Below are 24,340 nucleotides of genomic sequence, written 5' to 3' on the forward strand. Positions count from 1 at the left end.
ACTTTGTTCTCAAAATTCATTGTCACCTGTTACAAGCCTCCCCACCACTATACACAACTGATCCAAAATTCTGCCACTGAGTCTCTGAATATTGTGAAATAGAGCAATTTTATCTTAATAATTCTAGATTTTTTTCACCACTTATGTTCTTTTATAGTGTTATCTTGATCATGCCTTGGCAATTTTGATGCGATTTCTGTATGACAAGACACACTCTGTCTCTTTAGTTATGAGGCACAGCTTTTTCCGAGCTGTTCTTCCCTGCGTAAGGGAAGTGGTTCAGTTTACTGGTGTCTAGGTCAGGATGCTGCTGTTAGATCAGCCTGTGAATCAGTGCTGACGATTTCAGTTCTTGGCCTGTTACCCTGAACAAATTTCCACTGTAGTTGCTGTTCTTTATTAATGTTTGATTTATAAGTAATCTTTAGTTATCAGAATGTAGTAAAATATATATATATATCTCAATATATATGTATTTTCTAATTACAGCATTATTTTGAAGGCTGTTTAAGTAGAACACTGATAAAGTGAACTTCGTAAACTTACAGAATATGAAAGTGAAGCTTTATTTTCTATGTTTCTCAGAGTGTACTAATGGTTTCAGACTAACTGTTTAAGTACTGATTAACCCCCCATTCCATCACTCTGAGAATGTGCACTGAAACAGAGTTAATATTGCTCTTGGCAAGTTTTGCTTTTTCAGTCTATTTTGAAATTCCAATGAGCAAGATTTATCTATTCCTTGTATAAGAAAATGGATGGGAACGGGAGACCTGAGAAGTGAAAGGAGTGTAGGAGACAGGTGGAATCATTACGCTACAAGGGAGCCACATGGCCGTAGCTTACTCTGAATCCTGCAAGCCATTCTCGTGCGGTTCATCATGTGTCAAGGGGAAGCTCAGTGACACACAAAAAAAAGATAAATGTGGAAGTGGTAAATGGAGACAGTTTGTTAACCCTAGAAGGTATATGATCTTTTTTCTACCAGTTAGTTGTCCGTAGTACAGAATGTGTGTGTTACTGGAAAGGAATGTGTTGTGGTTTTTGTTTTTTGTTCTAAATTTAGTTTGCTATTATGGGGTTGCTCAGTGTTTATCTGTACCAGTTGCATTCTTCAGTTGGATATTAGCCTATACCTCTCATTAACAGAAAATTTCATTGCCATCTTAAGCATACTTGATTTTTTTATGTACCATTCTAGCTCATAATTTTTGAATTATGTAAGACTGGTTCTTAAAGCTTTAGTCTGTTAGGTTTGATTCAGAAAGACTATGAATTCCAGACCTAGTCCTGAAATGTGAGTACAGTACAGATATTTTAGTGTTGGACCTTTGGTTTTTTTGGTCCTCATAATGACATTCATTGTTTAGGATGGATTTACTAAGGATTCCGTAAACTCTAAATGTTTTATCCTATGGCTATTTCAGTATATATGTAATGAAAAGGAGATCACTTATTTGCAAACTGTGTAGATTTGTGAAATTTCTTATTTTCACATATAACTTTCATACTAACAGTGTGTCATTTTTTACTTGTTATGATTGCAATGATTCTGAAATGCCTAGGCAAATATAGGAATGAGTATCTGCTAAACAGTAGCTATATCTATCTCCATTCATCTTTTTCTTTACAAAAAATCAAGTGCTTCCTAGGCAGTCATAGATATAAATATGGACATATTTATGTATTTCTTTTGTTGAATTAAATGTAAGAAAAGGCTCTTGCTGAGAGAGAAAATGCTGAAATGACTGACAGTTAGGAAAGATTCTTGGATATCAAAAACTACCATGCAGCACTGCTACTGTAACAGCATCAGCCCTCTCTTGGTCTGGTCATGGCAGAATGTATGGTGAAATTGATGGTGCTTTTGTCCCTTCATTGTTTTAAAGTAAATCACAGAAGTGGAAAGAATTTACAAGTCCTAATCTGGTCCCCTCAGGTTTCTGAGTGGCAGCTGTGGGTAGCTACTGCTTTAAACTGTTTTCTGGAAAACGTCTGTACCTTCACAGGCATGTTCTTCACAATACATATCCATGTGTGCACGTACTCAAAATACTGTTCTTCTGCTAATAAATGCTTACCTACATTTTTTTGAAAGTAGAAAAATTGCCTTTTTTTCTCAGAGATATCAAAAGTATCTGAACTTCAAATTTAAAGTAAATCTAAACTTGAATGGGTTTTAATATTTCCATTCTGCTGGGGTGAATGTTTTTTAAACAGGTGAGAATTTCCACTATATGGACAAAAGTTTTTGTGTGGGCCTATGCTTTGCTTAGTTTATTTTTTTTTGTCTTAAGCCAGAGACCATAATGTTACTTGTTAAAGGGCAACTTTTCACTTCATGGCTGTGTGAGCAGCAGGTGCTTAAAATCTCCCTAGCAAGAAAGAGTCTTGTTAGCTCAATCCAGAGCTCTCCATATTTTTTGAAACTCTTCTAAATAAGGCTTTTTCTGTGCATGTTTTCTTGCAATTTGCATCAGTTCACAGGTCCGTTCAGTTTGGTAGGATCAGAAATCTGAGCTGGCAGTTTTAGTAACATTAGCAGGGAAATCCAGCAGTGATCCAGCTGTGATAAAATGAGGTATATTTGGAATTCATGGGGATTCACAGGGATATAGCTACAAACTTTTTTCCTTTACAATATGAAAATGCCCTTCACGGTTGATCCTATTTTGATGGTACTTTAAAAAGTTTTGAAATTTTCTTTATAATTGTCCATAAATAATTTTGAATTCCGTAAACTGGAGATAAACTTCATGAAAGAAAATTAGAAAGGCTATTCAAGTCTGTTAGGAAAATCACAGTTCAATCAGGAAACGTTACTACTTCTGCTAATATTTATTAAAGCAGAAATTATGCATTATTTTTACTCATGGTCTGTGATGTCAGAGTTACCTTTTATTTTACAAAAAGAGGAGACCACTTTATGTATTAAAAAAGTAAATCGTTTTATTTGTACGGGGATGACTTAACACCTTTCTATTTGCTCTTAGTCAATAAAGAACTTATGATTGATTAGTGCTACTTTTTACTATTCAATATCATACAAGTTTATCTCCACAGGTAAATTTAGAGGAAAACAGGAACCCTATTGCTCAGGGTTTTTTCTTGGTTCACTGGGGAGATTTTTGCTGGAAGGGGTATAATACCAGTTTTCTCTATTATCCAATGGCAATTGTACAGAAGTCTCTAAAGAGAGTAATCAATTTTTCACTGTTCCAACTTTTAAAACATCACAGAAATGTTCACAGTCTGTCCTTTCTTTAGAAGCTCAAAGATTTTGTTAGCAGTTGTCTAGACTATGAATGCATAACAAGAGCTTTGAGGGATATATAAAGCTTCACAATAGAATTATAAAGATGTGAATTCAGAAAACCATAACTGGACATGATTCTTCTAAAACATACAGACCTTTGTGGTCTCCAGAGAACAGTCCTGATAAATCTTCCAAGAAGGTTTTCTATTGTGAATCACTTTTAAAGAAGAGTCCAGATGGCTACTTAAAATTTTATTAGTAATAAAGATGTTTAAAAATGTCCTTGTGTCAACAGGCAGTGCTCTGGGGAAGTGTTTAAAATTGTGTGAGATTTTTGAGATGGTGGTTACAGGGATACCTGTTTCAGCTAAACAAACAAAAAATATCAGAGGCAGGTGGTTAAGCTATAAAAGTGAAGAAAATTGAGCCTTTTCCAAGTAATAATAGGCTTTGCTTATGTTAAACTGGCATCCCCATGGGGTGAAAAATGTGTGAAGCAAGTAGCAAGAAATGAAGTTTGAGATGGGATGGGTTTCCCTGTGTTAGGAATTGTGTATCATAAGGAACATGGTTGTCTCTGCTAAAGGAAACAAGGTGATTGTGCTGTTATAAGTGGCCACTGGAATAACACTAGAAGTGAAAGCCTTGAAGAGAGGCAGCTCTTGCTTATGACAGGCTTTTAATTTTATTTATGTGCTTGTTTAGCTGCAGTATCTTTGAGCTTGTGAAATTTCTAGAAGCAACAGAAGAAAAGCTGAGAACACTTCTCAGCTAATGAGATGCTGATTCTTCATCAAACTTCACATTGAGGAAGAGCTCTGCTGGAAGGGACTTGGTGTAATTGGTCAAATTGAGGTTTTGTCAGCTTTTATATGGAGAACAGGGCTGACAGCAAAGAGAGCTGTTGTCTGCCAATGTATTTGGGAAGAGAGCAAGACAGTTTTTGTGTGCAGTGTTAATCAGCTTGTTTTTGATGCTTGGCTTCTGTCCTGTGTGCCTCAGATGTGAGGTTCTGTCTCTTTCCTAGTACACTGAATGGCAAGCCAAAGCAAGCACGTAAATACAGTCACACTTTCTACATCTCAGCTCAACTCTGAACTGTAGAATAGTTGAATTTGGTCCTTTCTGTATTTTTCCTAAGAAATAATGCAAGTGACTGTGGTACCTTTAAGTCACAAACTCTGCCTTCCAGTAATAACTTTCAATTGCTTTGTGTCAAAATATACACTTTACTTAAAATTCAATTGCATACTTTGATGCAACAGCTCACAGAAATGGTTTCAGAAGTGACAAAAAGGTTATTGGTCTTGTCACTAAATTGCATACATACAGATTATTTGTAGCGGCAAGGCATGGATGCAGGATGGATTTTTTTTTTCCATATTTCTCCTTCAGTGTGTTTCAGCACTGGTGAGAAACTTGTGAATGTTTGGAATTACAGTTTTTGCTTTCCTCTTCATTTTCATCATCTTGTCTCATTTTTGAGGACTAAGATTTTGGAGCTTTTGATTTATGTATACTTTTTTATTGGTAGCTGTTGAATTTGAACATCTCTTTGTTAGTTGTATCGTATTATTTCACTGTGAGCCCACATTAAAGCCTTTCCTTATGGAAACAGAGAAGAAAGGTGAGGAGAAATTGAGAGTCTGCATCCACTGCTCTGGCTTGCATTCTTTAAATTTTGTGAAGATTTGGGATTATTGGTAACTGCTATTGTGTTGAATATGATTGAAGTCAAGCATGTATCTAGAGGGAAAAGTTATTCAGGGTTAGATAAGGAGATGTGCTTCCATGATTATATAAATGTCACTGGGGATTTCTGAGCTAAAAACCTGTGAAAATTCTAACACAGTCTGTGTGTAGTAACATTACCATGATTACAGATTTGTGCACCCACTCTAAAAGTGAGAAAACTGGGCTTGTTTCTAAAGCCTTATTTCATCCAGTTATATCTATATAGTTATTGTGCAATGGATCCCATAACGTACTGTTTTCTTACATGAGATTACTACTTCAGTTGTAGATTGTTTACTTAACCATTTGATCATTGTAATTTCATTTCATGAAGTAACTCTGCTATTTTATTGCATACTGTTGAGATGTGTCTTAAGGAATCTTTCATCAGTAATGGTGATGTGATTAGTAATTATTTTTCTCGCCTATTTGAAAAACAATGATAATTTATTTTTCATCAGTTCCTTGTAGGTAGTGGAACATGATTGTCTTCCATATGAACGCAGTTCTGAGAAACAGAGTAAATGATTCAAGTACCCATATATTTTTCATTCTTTTTTTTTTTTTTTTCCTGGAACAGAATAGTTTTATGTATTGTATTCATAGGTCTCAGCTGAAGCACCAGTTGCTCGGCAGTTCTGCAAATCAAACCCTAGAGCATAAAATCAGGTAGTAAGAAATGAAAAATGTACAGTGAAATGACTGAATGCTAAGACTTTGATTTACAGTGATTAGAAATAGGCAAAGATAAGAGCTAACTCTCCAGGATAGTATTCAGTCACATTAATTATGTGACTGTCCTTTTTTTTTTTTTTTTGGTAGTCTGTATGGGAAGGGGGCTTCCATCTTCACATGTCCCTGAATCCATCCCATACATCAATCAAGGCACAGGCTAATAATGCATAATCAAGTGATTTAATATTGTATTGATACTGTAAAACTCAGATATTTAACTGCCAAAGTGAGAATTCTGAATAACTTTCGTAATAAGTGGATAAGCATGTGTAACTTGAATAAAAAGTTACATCTAGGTGTGTGTAGCTACCTCAACATGTTATTCAGGAAGTTTTTGAAAGTGATCTCTCAATGTTTCTACTTATATATTGGATTAAGTCAAAGATCCATCTCAAAATAGATATACTATATTTCTTTATGATGTAATTAAAATGTGGACTGTATTCCAGTAGCATATCCAGCATACTTCACTGCAAACAAACCCACAGTGCATGGCACTGACTAGAACTAACCTGAAGCGTCCTTTCTCTCTCTCGACGTTTGCTTTCTTCTTGTTTTTTACCCTCTGAAATTACTGATGTCAGGTCATTAATACAAAATGATTCAGGCTCTGATTGCAGAAATGTTTTCAAATTGTTCTATTGTGGGACAGGAATTTTGCTTACTTAAGAACATAAAATTGATATCATAATAGATGAGCACAAAGCTACAGAATTAGCATGCACAGACAACTTGAATTTTAACATCATCTTGCTCATCAGGACTCGAGTTGGCAAACTTCAAGTTCTTCTAACATTTTCTTATTTGTGTAATTATATACTGTATGCTTTGTTGAGGTTTTAATTTCAGACCTCATTAAGAAGACCATAAGGGTACATCTGTATTTACTCATGGCAGTTTAGATTCCAGCCCATGATGTTTAAATATCATCTAAAATTTGTGTCTAAAGACTTTTTCCTGTGTCAAAGGACATAAGTTTCTAAAGATTTGAAAAGCCAGATGACAGGTAAGTGGGGAGGCTAAATGTGGTTTAAAAGTAGAGAAGATCAATATAAACCCATGGAGAGAAGCATTAATATCAAAGCAATTTGTGCTCTACAAGTCACTAATTCTCAGGTTCTGATAATAATTTATATCTTAATTTTCTTATTAATACGGAAAATTTTTTTCTCACCTGGTGGAGAAATTAGCCTTCCTTACAAGCTAGAAAGGCTGAACTTTGTACCTCCAATTAAGGGAGAGAGGGTAGAAAGCTGATTGCTTTTTCTGAAGAATTCTAGTTACTTTTAATCTCTGTGGAATAATTTTACTGTTTGAAGGGAATCAAGTGCCATGGGTCTAAAATAAAGTATTAGTCTAAATCATGTTAAATTATTAGAGGACTTCTCAGGTCCTTTAGAAATCTTAGATTAATTGTCATAAACTTTCTGATAGCTTCCTCAAAGCAAACCCGAAGACCTCTTGCAAATTCCAAGAATAGGTTCAAGGAAACATACATGGTCATGTTTTGAAACTCCTTTCAAAGTCACAGTGATTAAGTGTCAAAATCTGTGTTTGAAGAGTAGGATAAGGGTAGGGTTGCAGATATGGGTGGGCTTTTAAAAAAAAATGGGTAGTAGGATGGTAGAAAATACTGTTTAAAAAAAGTGCGCCTAAATAAACACGTATACATGCAGACATGAAATATATTTTTCTTGTAGCATTATATTGCATTCCCTACCATTGTTGGTGTCATAGACATGTGTGTGCATACCTCATCTTCTTGTACAGGGTAATGTATAACCCCAAGATCTAACAGCCAAAGACGACAACAACAACAACAATGACAAAAAAAAACAGGGACCTTGATCTCACTGAAAGAAAATTGCTGTACACTGAGGACGCTCAGCTGATGCAGCAGTTTCCATAAGTGGGGTATTCTCAGCATACACCATTACTATTTCTGTACTAAAGAGTGCTGTACTAAAGAGTCCTGTACTTCAGAATGTATTACATTCGCACACACATATATACACATTAAATCATGGCAGCAATTTTCCTTCTGTGCTGTTGCTGCTATCCTTTTAATCCTCTAGCAAAAACCTGAGACGAAAATATATTCTGATATTTCTGATGTAAAAATAATATAGTTAACCTTTAAAATACAACTTGGAGTTATTTCTAAGAACATTTATGTGACAAGAAAGGGTAAACTTGTAATTATGCTGATTCTTTATTTGTACTTTTCTTTTGTTTGCTTGTTTTGTGGTGTTATATCATAGAAAGTGTTTTTATTCAACTGTGTACACTATGGAAAAGTTAGAATCGTACAAGTCTGAGCACTCAAAGATAAGAATATAATTGCTGAGAAGTAAAAGGCAAGGAACACCACCACCTCTAGATCTTCTATGTTTGGGTAAATTTAAATTTGACCGTTTTAGATAACAAGCATTCCAGACCAAGTTTTACTTCTGCAAAAGTGACTAGAAGGGAACACAAAGGATCACATCTTATACTTTCTGGGAAGAAGAGGAGTAATTTTTGTAGAGAAGGCCTGTTCTTTGAAAGCCGGAAGAGTAACCCCCTGATCCCAATTTTGTATAAGAATTTCATAAGATGCCTAGGCCTGTCTTTTTAAGGCAACATTCCAGGAGTTGTAAGTATTCAGCAACTCTGAAAATTAACCATACTTTAGATGTTGTTGTCTAATTTTATTCATAAATGTGGCTAAGCTTTCATGATCCTCGATGTGTATTTCTGGTGTATGTCTATAAAATGGAACTGGTGATATAGTAGAAAAATAGATTAATTTTGAAAATTCTTGAATCTCATCCAGAATGGGATCAGAGAAATGTTAATAAAGCCTCCTAATAAAATTTTCTGTGAAAAGCGTAGATTTTGCCTATGAAAAGATAATAGATAACAGAAAGCTGTTTAGCTCACTGCCATGCAGTTTATATATGCACTTTGAATGTATCCTAAAAAATTAGGTTATATATTTTTGTAATTTAGGTACAGTTAGGTTTTCATAGATTTTGTGTATTTCAGACAAGGAAGTTAATGACATGTTATAATCATTCCTCCTTCAGAAGGGAACATCAGGTTTCAGAAAGCCAGTACTTTCCACATACTTGGCTACGTTCCCTGTTAATATTTTCAGCCTGCAGTTTATTGTGCTGCTTAGTGGATGCATTTGATATATGATTACTTCTAAAAAGAAATTTTTATAGAAACTCTTGTAGTTTTTTCAATCTCTGCTCAAATGCATTGAGATGTATCTTAAATGTCTGTATCTATTCTATGTATATTTAAAAAAGAGAAGTTTTCTTTGTAGTTTTTGAATCATAAACTTTTCTTTGTTTGTCAGAAAGTCTTACACAGTTGAATCTTTCTGGAACAATGAGCTTTCAGCATGTAGGAGTGAAACAATTCATATTCCAAAAAGATGCAGCTTGGTCTTGCTGCCAGTACATTTTGTATAGTGCTTGAATGGCCCTATTGTCCTCCTGTGCACTCAAAATGAATGAATTTATCTTTCGAAGTGGAGCAGTTCTTTCTTCCCTATACCAATTCCCACTTCTGTGTCTGAAGGAGAGAACAAGACTGCGCTCTTGAAAGCATATAATTCTGAACCGTGAAAATTAGATTCCAGTGTACCTGTCACTCACCAAGCCTGGTTTAAGCCAAGTGGACAGTTACCAAAAAAGAGTTTGTTTGGACCATTACAGAAATAACTTCACTTTAATGTACAGGTGAAATTAGTTAATATTCCACTACCTTCAGTGCTGAAAATCAAATTCCTCACTTCTAATTTCTTAACCTTTCCGACATTCCTCATGCTGCAATTCAGGTCTTACACAGCTGAATTTAAAACATGGGAATACTTATTTTCAATTGGATTGTTGACATGTGAGGGTTTTTGAGGGTTTCTTGTGAGGGTTGGCGTGCCTCCTAAGAGATTTTGAACTCAGTGTGTGTATTTAATTTGTGTGCTTGCTATGTTCTGTATACTTGGGTTCAAGTAGAACAGGCTTTGCTGTCTGAGTAGTGGCTGTAATTACTGTGAATGTGCTTGTGAGTTCTAATGTCTGCAGAGTGCTTCATCTTTGCTCAAAGGGTGCTGCTGGGTGCAGCTGGCTGAGTGAAGGCAACAAGTGGGCTGCCCAACTGCCAGAAGGACTGGGATGGCAGCGGCTGCTGGGGTGTTGAGCAGAATAGGTTGCTCCTGCTCCTCTGACATCCCCACTGCTGCAGCTTTGCATGAGATATTGAAAAGAGCTTGAAATAGTATGGACTAAAGGAAACACAGGATAGAGATTTTCAAGATGGAATAGTAAGGAATAGGTAGATAAGTAAAGTTTACTTACTTTCTCCAACAGCAAAATTCAGTTCCTCAAAAGGAAATACATTTTTTTTTTATTTTTGCATGATTGGCGGTTAAGAAATTTATGAAGTATGCTGTGGAGGCCTTAAAGCATGCATTTGTTTAAATTCCTTGAGGATGTGGCTGTCAATGGTTATTAAGTGTGATTTCTTGACTGTAGCTAATTGTTCATGGGCTTTCTGAGCTGAAATTCCCTAGATTGCTGGAAGCTTATTTAGGAAGATGAGGATGTACCTTCTCTTATTTACATTCTTTTTATGACTGTTGCCAGTAGCAAAAGCTTAAAAGGGATGCTCTGTTCTAGGTGAACTTTTGATCTGGCTAAATATGGTAGTTCTAACTTCAGTTATCTTTTCTTCGTTATTCTTTTCTGTCTTTAGTGAACTGATCTGGACATAAGAGTATATTAAACTACTATAAATCATGTTTCCTGGCAGTTATTCAGCAATTATTAAATGAAGAATGTGTTGTGATGTTATTAATGTACAAGTATAGTCTCATTACCTGGACTTTTTAAGGGCAATTAAGACATAATTGAAACCTGCATTCAATTTACATCTCAGAAGCACAAACCACGAATTCTAGGAAGCTAAAGGTTATTTTTTCATTCTGTGTTGTTTGGTAGATGCTGCTATACTTTTCTATCCTCCGTCCTTTTTTTTTTTTTTTTTAAATCTTATTTCGTGTTTTAGTTTTTCTCGCTGGTCTTGTCCGAATGCTTCATTGCTACAAAGCATGCTGTCGAGATCGTGCTCTAAAACATATTATTCTGCCCAGCCCTTTCACACAGAACCAGTCTTTGAGGATGAATTAGAGACTCTGTAGGCTTCACAAAGCTCTCTGTTCTCTTCTAACGCAGATATGTCAGCATCAAAACCATTGTTTTAAAGAAAAACTGCAGGAGAGAGGGATGAAAGATTAGTGAGAAGAATAAAAATGTTTGTTGCAGGATTTGAGAATAAAGGAAAAGTAGAAATATCTAAGAAATGATTATGTGAAGAGTAGCTAATCCTGAGTACTTATTTAAAAGTTATTCCTTTTTATAATTTTTTATGTTGAAATGCATGAACTCTTATTTGTATCTTCTGTTAGATTTAGTCTTACCAGTCATACCTAAAAATGATATTTTTTATTTGCTCATCCTTGGAATAGCTGATGAAGTGAAAAGAGCTTTGTGAAGTGTCCTCTCTATGTAAGCTTTAATACTGTTATAAAATTTGAAAATCTCATGAAAAGAAAATTGCTGGTGATGCCAGCTTGGGTAAATTTTTACTAGGAGAAACAGCTTCTTCACAGGCAGGTACCTTTGCTGAAGCTATTCCCCTCCAGTACTTTGGCATTTTTTTTTCAGATCACACTCAGCTACATGTTATGTGAGAAGTAGATGTTAAGGGGTTGAGTGAGGTAGTTTTTGGTTTTGTTTCTGATGCCGTTAATGTATCCAAGAATTACACTAATATTCCTGGAAACCACAGAATTGTTGAGGTTAGAAGGGGAATTCTGGGAGTCCATTCCCACCCTCTTCCCCTAACAGGTCCACTTGAGTCTTTTGAGGTTGCCCAGAATCCAAATCCTGGTTCCTCCTCGAGATCTCCAAGTGGGGACCTCTCAGTGTCTCTGGGCAGCCCATGCCAGTGCTTAGTCACTCATGCAGTACAGAAGTGCTTCCTGATGGTCAGAAGGAAACTCCTGTGTTTGCCCATTGCCTCTTGTGAATTACGTGTTAGATGACTGCCATTAGATGACCATGTAAGTTAGTTTCAGAAGGAAATACCAATGATTTCCAAAGTAGATCAGAAATATGTTAATATAGTTCAAAAATGTGTCCATTTAAAAGAGGCTGTGATTTCCTGTCTGTGTTAATGCAAGATTGATTTTTAAGTATGTTGTTTCACGGTGGAAAAAGTAATTGGTTTAAGCTAAAAATGCTTAGTATTTCTAAGAATTAGACCACTAGTAAATCCTACTCCATTTAAGTGGTTATATAGAACTGTTTTCCAAAGGCATGCTTCAGATGCTTAGTTCATATAATAAATCAGAAGCATGAGCAATGAAGATTTAAGAGAAAGCTGTAATTGTTTTTCTTAAAATCAGTCTATTTAAAAGCAGCCAAAACTACTGTCAGTGAAAAGGACTTAGTTTTATAAAAATTATCTCACCACTAAAGCATGATTTAAGGTAGATTTTTCCATTTCCATCAGCACTTTCATGTAGTCATTTAAAATTTTTTCTTTATTAATAGTTACAGTGCATTTCTATCAATCAAACAATATCATTTTAGCAACTACAAGGATAACGTTAGAACATAATTTTGTATAGATTTATTTATCCCCTAATGAATTAGGAGGAGGCCTGCGTGTTGTGGCCAGAATATCACTGTTCTTGGATGTTTGGACTGTGCTGATTTAATTGTTCTGTACATGTTTGCTATTGAATAATAACAACTCAAACTTTTATTACCTTTTCCGTAGGACTTTAAGACAGGATTTGGTATCACCTTAATCCCTATGAATGTGGCAAATGTAAAACAAGTGGATCGGGCTGCAAAACAATCTTTTGAAATAATTACTCCTTACAAAAGCTTCAGGTGAGACCTTGATATTGATAATAGTAATATTTTATATTAAGTTATGTAACTAATGTTATTAATATTATTAAAGTACAAGATATACATATAAGTAATATGCTGAAAAATATTGCTTCATATAGTACTAACGTAACCCAGTTTAGTAAAAAGATAATATTTTTATCAAGAATGCTCAATTCTTTCTTTCCACCAAATAACAAGAATTTTCTTTCCGCTTTTTAACTTTGTGCTTCATCTGTTATCTCCCTAACTAGACATCCAGTGTCCACAAACAAATATTTTTGTCACCATCTTTTTCATTCTATGCAAAGGCAGAAGAAAATAAAAACTCACGTTGAAAACTTTCCTTCTTCTTTGTGGTAAACTACAGTAGTGAAATCCTCCTGCATTCATTTAATATTAGGGATTTTATTTTTAAAGGAAAGAATTGAGTATGTGCTATTCCTTGTAAAAATCCTCCATTGAAATCAGTACAAAACTTTCCTTTTGCTGATGCTGTGACTTGTAATGATTTTTTTTAAATAAAAGTATATGCTAATAAAACTTTTTTTCTTAAATGTGTGGTTTTTCTTTAGTAATGCACGAGAAGAAATTGCTTTTTCTCTGTGTGTATGTTCTCAAGTGTTAATCTTGAGAAAGGTTGCTGAAATGCAAGCAATGTTATTTGATTCTCGGTGGCCTAGAGAACAAGTAAATTAATCTTGATCAATGTTTTGAGTCTGTGGCTAGTTGGTAGATAAGTAGATCTTTGACTTTCTCTAAGCCATCACCATATCTATTATTATTTCTGTTTTACAAAAAGGAGCAATTTAATAGGAAGGTAATTTTTTCTGTTAGGTAACATGTCTGCTTTTACTTTTTCGTAACTGATTAACTTTATTGAGGTTGTTCTTTGCTTTTTTGAAAAAATCAGACTATGTTTGGTATGTGTTGACCTTTTTTTAAAAAAAATATGTTGAAAGAAACTCAGGGACATAACAAATGTTATAAAAGCTGTGTAGCTCATGCTAGCAGTACTTTTATTGATAAAACAAAGACTGAGGGAATTTTCACGGGTGAAAATAAATAATTTTTATTTGTGTGTAGTGGACTATTTTTGACAGAGATTTCAGATATAAATGTAATAAGTAAGAGACTACAGATTCTGTTTAATTGGGCTTTAAAATAAAGATCAATAATGCAGAAAAGTCAATTGTTTCAGCTTTACAGCAGAATCGGAAAAAGAGAAACAAGACTGGATTGAAGCACTGCAGCAATCAATAGCAGAAACTCTGTCTGATTATGAAGTAGCTGAGAAGATTTGGTTCAATGAATCCAACAGGAGCTGTGCTGACTGTAAAGCTCCCAATCCTGATTGGGCATCCATCAATCTCTGTGTTGTCATTTGTAAGAAGTGTGCAGGTAGAGTAATTAATGAGAGGCTGTGTGGGTTTTACAAAATGTCATATTTGCATATCTGTTTATGTCCTTGAATTGGCTTTTTTATTTTTGAAGTGCCACTCCTTTGGAAGTTTTGACAAAAAAAGAATATAATTTTTTTTTTAATACCAGGTACATCCTTTTTTTTCTAAAACACTTTCATGTGTAAATGACAGTCTGTATGGTGATTGGTTTTCCTCAGATGAATAATCCTCTACAATTAGTGGAAATCAAGACACACTAGTGCTTCTTGGGAAATGATTTGTTTTAGCATTGATGCATTCCAAAAGATAACAATTTGCAATATATAAATTTGTTTATTACATTAGGTCATATTTTTACTGCCAATAGAGATAGCGTTTTCAGATACTATGAAAGCTCTGGTCATGTTTTATATTTAATATGTGCATAAGCATTAGAGTGAAATGCTTTATAACTCTAGGTCTTGTTTCCAAAACAAACTCTTCCAAAATATGTGAAAAAGCCTTTGTTTATTAATTATTATCAAATATATAAAATTTATATTTCAAAGTTATAACCTGAAGAGGATGCTTTCTGTGCCATGTGCAATCCATTTCCTTCTCTCTTTTTCCCTCTCACCCCCTTCTCCTTTTTCTGTGTGCTTTTGTGCTTTTCTATTTGAAAATATGTAGTGTTAAAAAATGATAAATAGATCTGCTTTCATTAAATATTTTTTTTTTAGCTCAGGAGAAGAGTTAATTCAGTTTAACTGTTTTAGTTAAGTAAAAATGCTGTTGGATTTCTAGGACAGCACCGATCTTTAGGGCCAAGAGATTCAAAGGTCAGGAGTTTAAAAATGGATGCCAGCATTTGGACCAATGAACTAATTGAGGTATGTTGACTTATTGTAACTTTTTCTTACATTTTGAAAGGAACCATGTGAATAAAAGTTTTTCACTTTACTTACAAGAAGTTTTAAAGCATACTTACTAAAACGTGCCTCTGTTATTGTAAATCAGATGTTTCTGAGAGTAGAGTACCTTTTGTGTCATTTGAAATATTTTACTTTAAGAACTGTCTGTATCAAGCACCTAGGTTTGGGGATGAGAAAAGTAACAGGAATGCTTCTGGAGAGTTGTCATGATGCGCAATACTGGTTTAGGGAAGAAGGAAAACTCACTAGCAGATTAGGTGTTTGGACTGTTTAGTAGTGATGCTTCTAAAGTGAGTTATTGTTTATTATTATTATTTTTTTTTTAAAAGTGCTAGTCTTCTATAACCTTCTACTGGCATTTTCTAATATTTATTGAAGCACTGTAACTGGTTAGCTTTGTGAATTGTAGTAGCTATTGCTGGAAAATTATGACATGGGCTTTATTACTGATTTATAGATTAACATAGTAACTGGGAAAGGCTTCCATTTAATTTTATGCAGGCAATTTGCTCTTCTTCAATTTTTTTCCTTCATTTATAGCAGCTGATAACTATTTAGAGTCATTCATGATATTTGTTTTCTCTTTAACTTCATTCAGCTCTTTATCATCATTGGGAATAAGAGAGCAAACACTTTTTGGGCAGGAAATCTTCCTCCCGATGAAGAGCTGCAAATGGATGCTGCTGCAGAAAAAAGGATTACATTCATTACACAAAAATACAAAGAGGGAAAATTCAGGAAAGCACCTTTTTCCTACAAAACCAAAGAACAATTGAATAAGGTAACATCAGAATGAATAAGCTCTTACCATAACTTCTGTACTGAATTGGATTTGTGTGCATTTTAGTCGTCCTGTTAAACTTCTGAGGAAACAAATTCAAAATCCTGAGGGACAAGCTTCACAGTGCTGAATAACTCTTAGTAAGGAAGCCTTTGCAGGAGTCATTCTGTCACTTATAACTTTTCCAGTTTGTTTGTCGAAGATTATGGTACTTATGTTGTACCTGTAATAAGTACTCCACAGTGATCAATAAATACACATCTCTGTTTCTTTTCTGAATGTGCACTTCAGTGATGAAAATTCCCACTACAGTTCTTTATATTCCTTCTTAACATTTTTTAATGTATTATGACTGACATCTATCATTCCAATATGTTAGATGGTTTGGTGTTATTAGCAATAGCTCAAGCATGCTTTCATAGAGGCTTGTAGTTAATTGGAAATGAAATAAGCTAAAATTAATGAAATGATGAAAAACGTGAGTTCTGATGGTTTTTTTTGCACAAATAACACAAGTAAATTGCCTGCAGTTATAAAGTGGAAAATGCTAATTATCACTTGTGCACAGCTTTTTGTCCATTTGACTGACTTGTACTGTCTACTGATCTCAGTCATGACTGCTTAAGGTTTTTGAATAAGGGGGAGTTAAAAATGCGTGTATTTTACAGAGCTAATTCATTCATTTACATGTTAGTGAAATTGTCTCAGAATATACAGAGACTGTGGGGAGGCGATATCATTTGAAGGTTATTGTGCTTTGAACTGTGAGAGTGGTGAGGCACTGGAACAGGTTACCTAGTGTAGTGATTAATACCCTGTCCGTGATGACTTTGAAGGCAAGGCTGGATCAGGCCCCAGGCAAACTGATCTTAGCTGTGTGTTCCTGTTCATTGCAGGGAAGTTGGACTAGATAGCCTTCAGAGATCCCTTCCAACTCTAAGGATTCTATGATACTATGAACTAGAGATGTCTCACATTTAAAAACAAAACAAAACAAAAAAAACCAAACAGCATTGTGGCAAAAACATGTTAGTGGAGTTATTATATATAAGAAGTCAAAGCAAAGGTATTTAAAATACCTTTGGAAAGAATCTAGCCAAAATATATAACCGTCTCACTGTATATTTTGAATTCAGGTTTTCTGCATTTCATGGGAATCAGGAAATATTTTTAGCCTTTATGGGGAACTATTTGTCTTGAAAAAATAAAACATTTGGATTGTTTATTATTATTAACTTATTAATAGCATTTATACAAGACTTTTGTACTGTAACTGCTGACTATGGGAAGTAGAAATAGCTCTTTGTGTTTTACAAGCTTGATTTTTTTTCTGAAGTCTTTTTCAGTGTGGAAGTGTCTATTTCATCATTTAACTACTGGGAAATGTAAAGATGGAGTTCTCTATAGAGACATGAAATTACCATGTAATAAGTAGTCACCACAAGTAATTACAGAACTTCTACTGAACTATTTGCCATATTATCTTTTGCCTACTAAATGCTATGTGTTTAATAGAGTAGCTGAATTTTAGAACTTTTTTTTTTTGAGTGACTTCTGTCTTAATCATTTCAGAAAAGTTCATCCATTAGCCAAGTAATTTAAATGAATTTTAAATTGTATAAATTTTTATTGAATAGATTGCTGTAATTGAAAAAGTACTGCTGGCTTTAAGGTTTTGGAACAACATCTCAGAAGGAAAAAAAAAAAAAAAAAGATTCCTTAAGTTTTTCTATCTTTTGCATAGGCAAAAGAACTTTATGTTCTAGGATGTGATGAAATCTTTAAATCTTGAAGATCATCAAGTATAAAGATACCTTAGGGAAAGATGGCTTTACTGACTGTGACCTTGACTTTGAAAAACTACCCATGATTTCAGCCTGCTTCCTACTAATAGTATTCAAGGATTAAATCTAGTCTCTCTGGTTGAACTTTTGAGGTCTGGAATAAGTAGTTTTCCTTAGTAGTTTGTTATGTCAAGAAAAATGAGGAGAGGGAAAGGATTTTTCATATAAACAAATAATGAATTGTCCCCACAGTTGTATTAATTCATGTTAGCATGCCCTAGGGAAACAAGTGGCAGGAAAAGTTTGCAAGACTTGGGGTGATGTTTTTCTTCTTTGTTGCTGTTCTTTTTGTAGATTTAGACCATAATTCATGATTCCTGCTGATTCCCAATGTTTATGAAACTAGAAAATGAGGAGGGTCTATATTGAATGTGAAAGAATTTTTACCTAAATAACAAGTACTTGTTGCCTATAACTTTAAAATATACTTCTTATTTTCCTTCTACATAAGGCCCTGTGTGCTGCTGTAGTTAAGCAAGATGTGCTAGAAACTCTGATGCTGCTGTTCAGTGGGGCTGATGTAATGTGTGCTACTGGTGATCCTGTTTACAGTACTCCATACTTATTAGCCAAGAAAGCTGGACAAAGGCTGCAAATGGAATTCCTCTACCATAATAAGTTCTCAGGTAAGATATTTTCTCTCTGAGCAAACAGGAAGGGAAAAAATTAGAAAAAGAATGGTGTTGAATAGAACAATAATGGTAGAGCGGAGGAGGCAACATGACATTAATTGTATTTTAGCAGACTGCGTATGTAAATGATGTATGTTACTTTCATTTTACTTGGACATCAACTTCAGTTCTTCAAAAGATGATAGTCTACAGTGATTCATACCCCAATATGCTTATTTATAATACAGCAGAAAAACGTCATCTGCTTTGTATTATTAGGCTTTAACAAGAAGAATGGGTACATAGAATTAAAAATAATTAAAAAAAAAAAAAAGAAGAATTAGAAGTATTTATCAGGCTTTTTTTTCTTACAAATTATTTACATTGATGTCTGCCTTTACTGTGCACAGTCCTACAACTCTCCTCTTTAGCCTGTGGTAGAATCTATCCTAGAAAACTACCATTTTTCAGGTCAGAACTGCAGTTATAGCATGGAGCATGTTGTAAACATGGACCTTGGATGTCAGCAGGTATGATCTCAGTGACTTTTCCCAGGCATTTGAAATAGATTTAAAATATAGCTCTAGTGGATCAGTTTTTGGTACCCATAAAATCAATTTTTGGTATGGATGTGCCTGGACTTTCCTTTTTAAAAGATTTTCCATTACCTGTAGCAGTCTGGAACTGAATATTCATGCACGGATTTGTACTGAAAAAAAATTAGCTATGTTAATCCAGCAGGAACTTTGGACATACTTTTCATTGTCTCATGAAACTCTGCAAAGTAGCACTTGATAGGCTGAACTCAGATTCTTTTTTAGTGGATATTGCATGAAAAAGGCAGAGAAGTTTGGCAGAAAATAAACTGTTGTGTTCCAGCTTCTCCTCAGATATCAGAGGGTCTTGGGAAAGCTGAGCTTAGATTCTGAGCTATGCCTGATTTGGTGCTGTGTATCTGGTTGCATTCAATGTATGAACTTTCACAATTATGTATTCACAAACAGCTCACTGCCCAATTGGCCTTGTCACTTTTAAACAGGTTCTCACAATCACTCTTGAGGAGTTTGACCATGCCCAGTGAGAACTCCTATGGCTAGATTATTGAATAGTGCAGTTCATTAAAACAACAGATTCTTTTGGATTGCTAGAGATAAATAAAATTACTGTGTGCAAAGTATGTGAGATTAACCACAAGAATAGAAATAATGCAGCCAGGCACAAATGCATTAAATCATGGAAAAGCTCTATAAAGATTTCTAAGTTTCCTGAGGGAAACACTTGGGATAACAGAGTGTGAGAATCTTACCCAGTAGGTATCCCTACAAGGAAGTAGGAAGGAGAGGCTCATTCTGTTGAGTGAGAAACCTAGAATCCAGCAGTGTCTTCCTGACTTGTCTGTGATGATATTTTCCCCCAAATTCCTCCTCTTAAGCCATTTTTATACTACATGACTTGTTTTTAATGGAAAGGTGGAAAACTGATAGCTCAGGACTGGCCCAGGAAAACAAGATCATAGAATCACAGAATGGTCTGGGTTGAAAAGGACCACAATGATCATCTAGTTTCAATCCTCCTGTTATGTGCAGGGTTGCCAACCACTAGACCAGGCTGCCCAGAGACACATCCCGCCTGGCCTTGAATGCTTCCAGGGATGGGGCATCCACAACCTCCTTGGGCAACCTGTTTCACTGCATCACCACTGTGTGGGTGAAAAACTTTCTCCTAATATCCAACCTAATCTCAGTTTAAAACCATTCCACAATATTTATTAGGAACTAGGGGGGTCATGTGCAGCCTTGTTATTTGGGGCTCTCAGGCAGCTCACTGTTTATGGGTTAAGATGATTGACTGATAGTTATTAATAGTATTATGCAGAACGGTGTTATCAGACCTGAACAAGACCTTAGGCATAAAAGCCATACTAGAGGAGGAAGTTGAGGGTAGGAAGGAGCATACTTTCACAGTGAGAAATGCTGGAAGAACTTGGAGCTTCCCAGAGCAAATGAGGTGCCTTGAACCTGAATTTTGTCAGAAATGCCAGGCATTTTTTTCCTAGGTCACTGAGCTCAATCTCTATTCACCATGCAAACATGCAAGTATGGTGGGTTTTTGGGTGGTTGTTTGTTTTTTTTTCTGTATGTGCGGTTGTTGTTTTTTTTTCCCTAGCTAAGCTGTAGAATTGCCCTAAGGCTATAGAAAAAACTTTGTTTCTTTTGGCTTTGTCTTTTCTACTTGCGATCTTTTAGCCAAGGCAGTATTGCTGTGTGCTGGAGGTGGTGTTTGTTCCTCCTCTTCAGAGAAAGGATGTCATGGCAGAATCGCAGTGATTCTCTGAATCATCATCTGTTTGTGGTGAACTTCTAGACAAGCCCACAAGAGAAACTGTTCCCTTTTGTTCAAGTATGTTACAGTAAGGTGTGAAATCTAGCATGGTACACTAGAAAACCGTATTTAGGTTATGTTGAAAAGCAGTGGTAGACAATGGCAATGTGGTAACTGAAGTAAACTATTTTTGATGAATATGTAAGAATTTTCCTTTAATTATAAAGATAGAAAAATTACAATATGCATCTGTTCTGCAGTAAGGAGCTTATGGAGCAACTGTGTATCTGTAGATATGCAAGTAATTGGAGAAGCAGTTATAACTGATAGTAGAGGAAGTTCTGTATTTTGTTTACTCCTTTGTCTTTTAATAGATTTCCCAAACTTTGATACCAGTTTTGAAAGCGGCTTCTCTGAAGATTCTTCGCATTCCACTTTTCTATGTGAATTTCTTTATAAAGTTTCTTCTAATTCAACCAAGCTTCTTATAGAGAAGAAATTAAAAGAAGGTATTTCACTTTTACTTTATGCATTTGAATAATACATGAATATGCACAGTTTAGATTAATTTGGTACTTTTCAAAATCTTGCATTACTTTAAAAAAGATAAAATATCTTTGACGTGGCATATTCTCTTTTGATTTCACAGACTTCTGTTGGATAAAGAAAATCCTGATTGTCTTAATGTCTTTGTTCAGTGGTTGACGGAGGAAATTAAACTAGTGAATAATTATTCAGTTAACAACAATTATTGATAAATAAAAGTATTTACAAATACTTCTTACTTCAGTTATACCTAGGAGGATGCTGCTAGCTGACAAAAATATTTTCCATTTGAAATTATAATATTCCTGAAATAATCCTAAAAGCATTCCTGAATTTTCAGTAAGTTCAAATGAGTAACTGGGATATAGCTCAAGCTTGCAAATTTCAAAAAGGATCCTGAGTGGAAATGAGCAAGTCTTAAAAAAATAAAAAAATAAAAAATAATAAAAAAATATAACAGATTAAGCTTTGTGGTTTGGAAATTTGTGCTTTAACATAGTAGATATCATCAACAATCATATTCTTATAGGACTATTATTAAGAGAGACAGAGTGACAGGTAATTTTTCCCCTTTTAAAATTCCTGTATTTTTCTTCCATCTAAATAAACAAATTGTCTGTTTTTAAAATATGAGCTAGTTTCTGACTTAAACTTATTCCTGAGAAAATCTTGATTAAATGTTTCTGTATGTCAGTATCCATATTCTGGTTGTTTTATGTTTTTATGATCCTCAGTGGAGGTTAGTGCCTAACACAACTCCCACTTAAATACACTTTTGAAGTATCTACCTGTTACTGTTGGTCCTAATAGTCAAAAGCATTGACTGGTCATCAGAACAATTCTCAGCCAAGGCGTTCAAACAGTTATTGGTAAAGACACCAGGCAAGAGCCCTGGGCTGCTGCTGGACAGGACTTTCTTGTGGATTGCTCTGAAACAGATCCGAGTTTATTCAGGGAAGAAAGGAATTAACCACCAACCTCTTGTATTCTCTGCAGTGTGTGTATAATCATATATATGTGATTGTACATATGTATGTACATAGGTGGCTCTGAAAGTAATGCCTTCTATTTATTTTTGTGGAAACCACAACAGGTACAATAAGCACAATAACACTTTTTGATGGAGCCAATTCTCAATTACAAAACATTGTTGCTAGGAAGCATAAAACATACAATCTTTTTTCCCCATTGACCTGATTTTTTTCATTCAAGGCCTGTGTTCTACCTTTATAGAATCTGATTAATATGAAATAATCTGCGATGTGCATATCCCGTATTGTTGGGAGTAGATGTGTGTGTTTATATATATACATTCGTATACATTTTGTATACAAACATAAACTACATATTATTACTTGAAATTTTATTACTTTCTATCTTTAGGGAATAAATTGATGGTTATGATAAAAAATGTGTTAAGAGAGAAAATTCGAGTTCTCTCTTTGGCTGGTAGATATTCAAATGAGAAATTACCACCCCACCCATTCCCTCCCCCCCCCCCCAAAAAAAAATAAATTCCATCTGTTCATTGTTATAGAAAGAAGCCCATCAGTTGAAGCAGCTGTGATTTGTTGCTAACTGAACATTAACTGGGCCAGAGAGAGATCACTTGCTCCTAACTGAAGATTAGATTACTTGTCTAATTTTTGGGCCCTTACCAAAGAGTAGACTTTTAATTGTAATTTGTTGAAAGGGCTTTCAGCCAGAATCAATTTGATCTCTCTAAATATTAAATTAGTGTTTTAAGTTCAAAATTTCCTCTGAGTCAGTTTGACAGCTTTGCCTTTGGTGACAAGGGCTGAACATTTAAGTGCTTTGTTTGTCAACACAGGCAACTTGCAGTATCCTCTTGTGTGCTGAGCCTTAACTGCAGAAAGAAACTCAAGAACTCATTCAGTGCTGTGAATTGAACCCAGCTTTTATAAAAGCTAGATACAGCATCTGAATCACAGAATGGCCAGGGTTGGAAGGGACCTCAAGGATCATGAATCTCCACCCCCCCCCCCCCCCCCGCCATATACAGGACCACTAACTTCCACATTTAATACTAGACCAGGCTGCTCAGGGCCCCATCCAACCTGGCCTTGAATACCTCAAGGGACAGGTCATCCACAACTGCTCTGGGCAGCCTGTTCCAGCACCTTACCACTCTCTCTGTAAAGAACTTCCCCCTGGCATCCAACCTAAATCTTCTTTCCCTCAACTTAAAACCACTGTCCTGCAGTTATCTACCTTGTCCTGCAGTTATCTACCCTTTCAAAGAGTGGATTCCTCTCCTGTTTGTAGGCTCCCTTCAGGTACCGAAAGGCTGTAATGAGGTCACTCCGCAGCCTTCTTTTCTCCAGTCTGAAAAAGCCCAGCTCCCTCAGCCTGTCTTTGTAGGGGAGGTGCTCCAGTCCCCTGAAAATACAGAATATTTGTGGGGAGAAAGTTATTGATAGTTAACACCTGATGATGATCAGCAGGAAGAAAGCTCATTGCTGCTATTCTAATGTAATACATCATAAAATAAAGATTAGGTGTTTGATCTGAGTTTAATTTTTTTGCTTTTTCAGGAAAAACTTTTAATGGAGTTCTGTTAAAAGCCATAGTATTCTAAAGTTATTCTTGAAGGTTGTAGTAGTTTAGTCAGTGTTGAAGCAGTGAGCCATTTTGTAGAACAGGCACTCTTTGGGGTAGGGAATGGAGGAAAATAATCAAACTCTTCAAGTATTATGCTCAGCTCCTGTAAACCTATATGCCTTTACGTACTTTGTTCTTATGTATTCAAATGCCTATTTAGATAGAATACGGATGAAGCTAGATAGAAACTAGCATGATATCCAGTAAAAGATAATAAAATAGTATCCAGTTACTTCTAAAAATATGTAAGACTCATAGAAAATAACATAAAAAATGAATTGGGTGAAATACCAGACTTGCTCAGCATCTGTGTATTATCACATGTTGAAAGCACTGAGTAATTAGTATTCTGTTAACCACAGTGTTGCTTAAATGAATTTAACCTTGCCATGTACATGTAAAAATAACAACAATAGAGAACTCAAACGCATTCTAATATGAACATGCAATCCTGAAACAGCTATAGGTAGCATTTGTCTATGATATTTCCATTTATCTACCTCAGTATCTAGGCATAAATTCTGTACAATTTCATTATGTGACACTTGGGCCTGTGATAGAAGAGAATTGAGTTCAGCTGCAGATGTATCTTGAAAAGGTTGTTCAGTTAGTTTGTTTCTTCTTC

General features: G+C 35.1%; 1 protein-coding gene across 7 annotated transcripts in view; it reads left to right on the forward strand.

Moving 5' to 3' along the window:
* Positions 1-24,340, forward strand: part of ARAP2 (ArfGAP with RhoGAP domain, ankyrin repeat and PH domain 2) — a 116,219-nt gene that overhangs the window by 39,128 nt on the left and 52,751 nt on the right. For all 7 annotated transcript variants that reach the window (XM_090139570.1, XM_090139567.1, XM_090139568.1 and 4 more), the window contains 6 exons: positions 12,560-12,675; positions 13,877-14,076; positions 14,862-14,947; positions 15,588-15,770; positions 18,066-18,240; positions 20,922-21,056. In XM_090139570.1, the coding sequence (XP_089995696.1) occupies positions 12,560-12,675; positions 13,877-14,076; positions 14,862-14,947; positions 15,588-15,770; positions 18,066-18,240; positions 20,922-21,056 (895 nt within the window). The remainder of the gene's footprint in view (positions 1-12,559; positions 12,676-13,876; positions 14,077-14,861; positions 14,948-15,587; positions 15,771-18,065; positions 18,241-20,921; positions 21,057-24,340) is intronic.

The sequence above is a fragment of the Phasianus colchicus genome, chromosome 4 (assembly GCF_987193195.1).
Source record: "Phasianus colchicus chromosome 4, bPhaCol1.hap1.1, whole genome shotgun sequence".
Classification (NCBI taxonomy): domain Eukaryota; kingdom Metazoa; phylum Chordata; class Aves; order Galliformes; family Phasianidae; genus Phasianus; species Phasianus colchicus.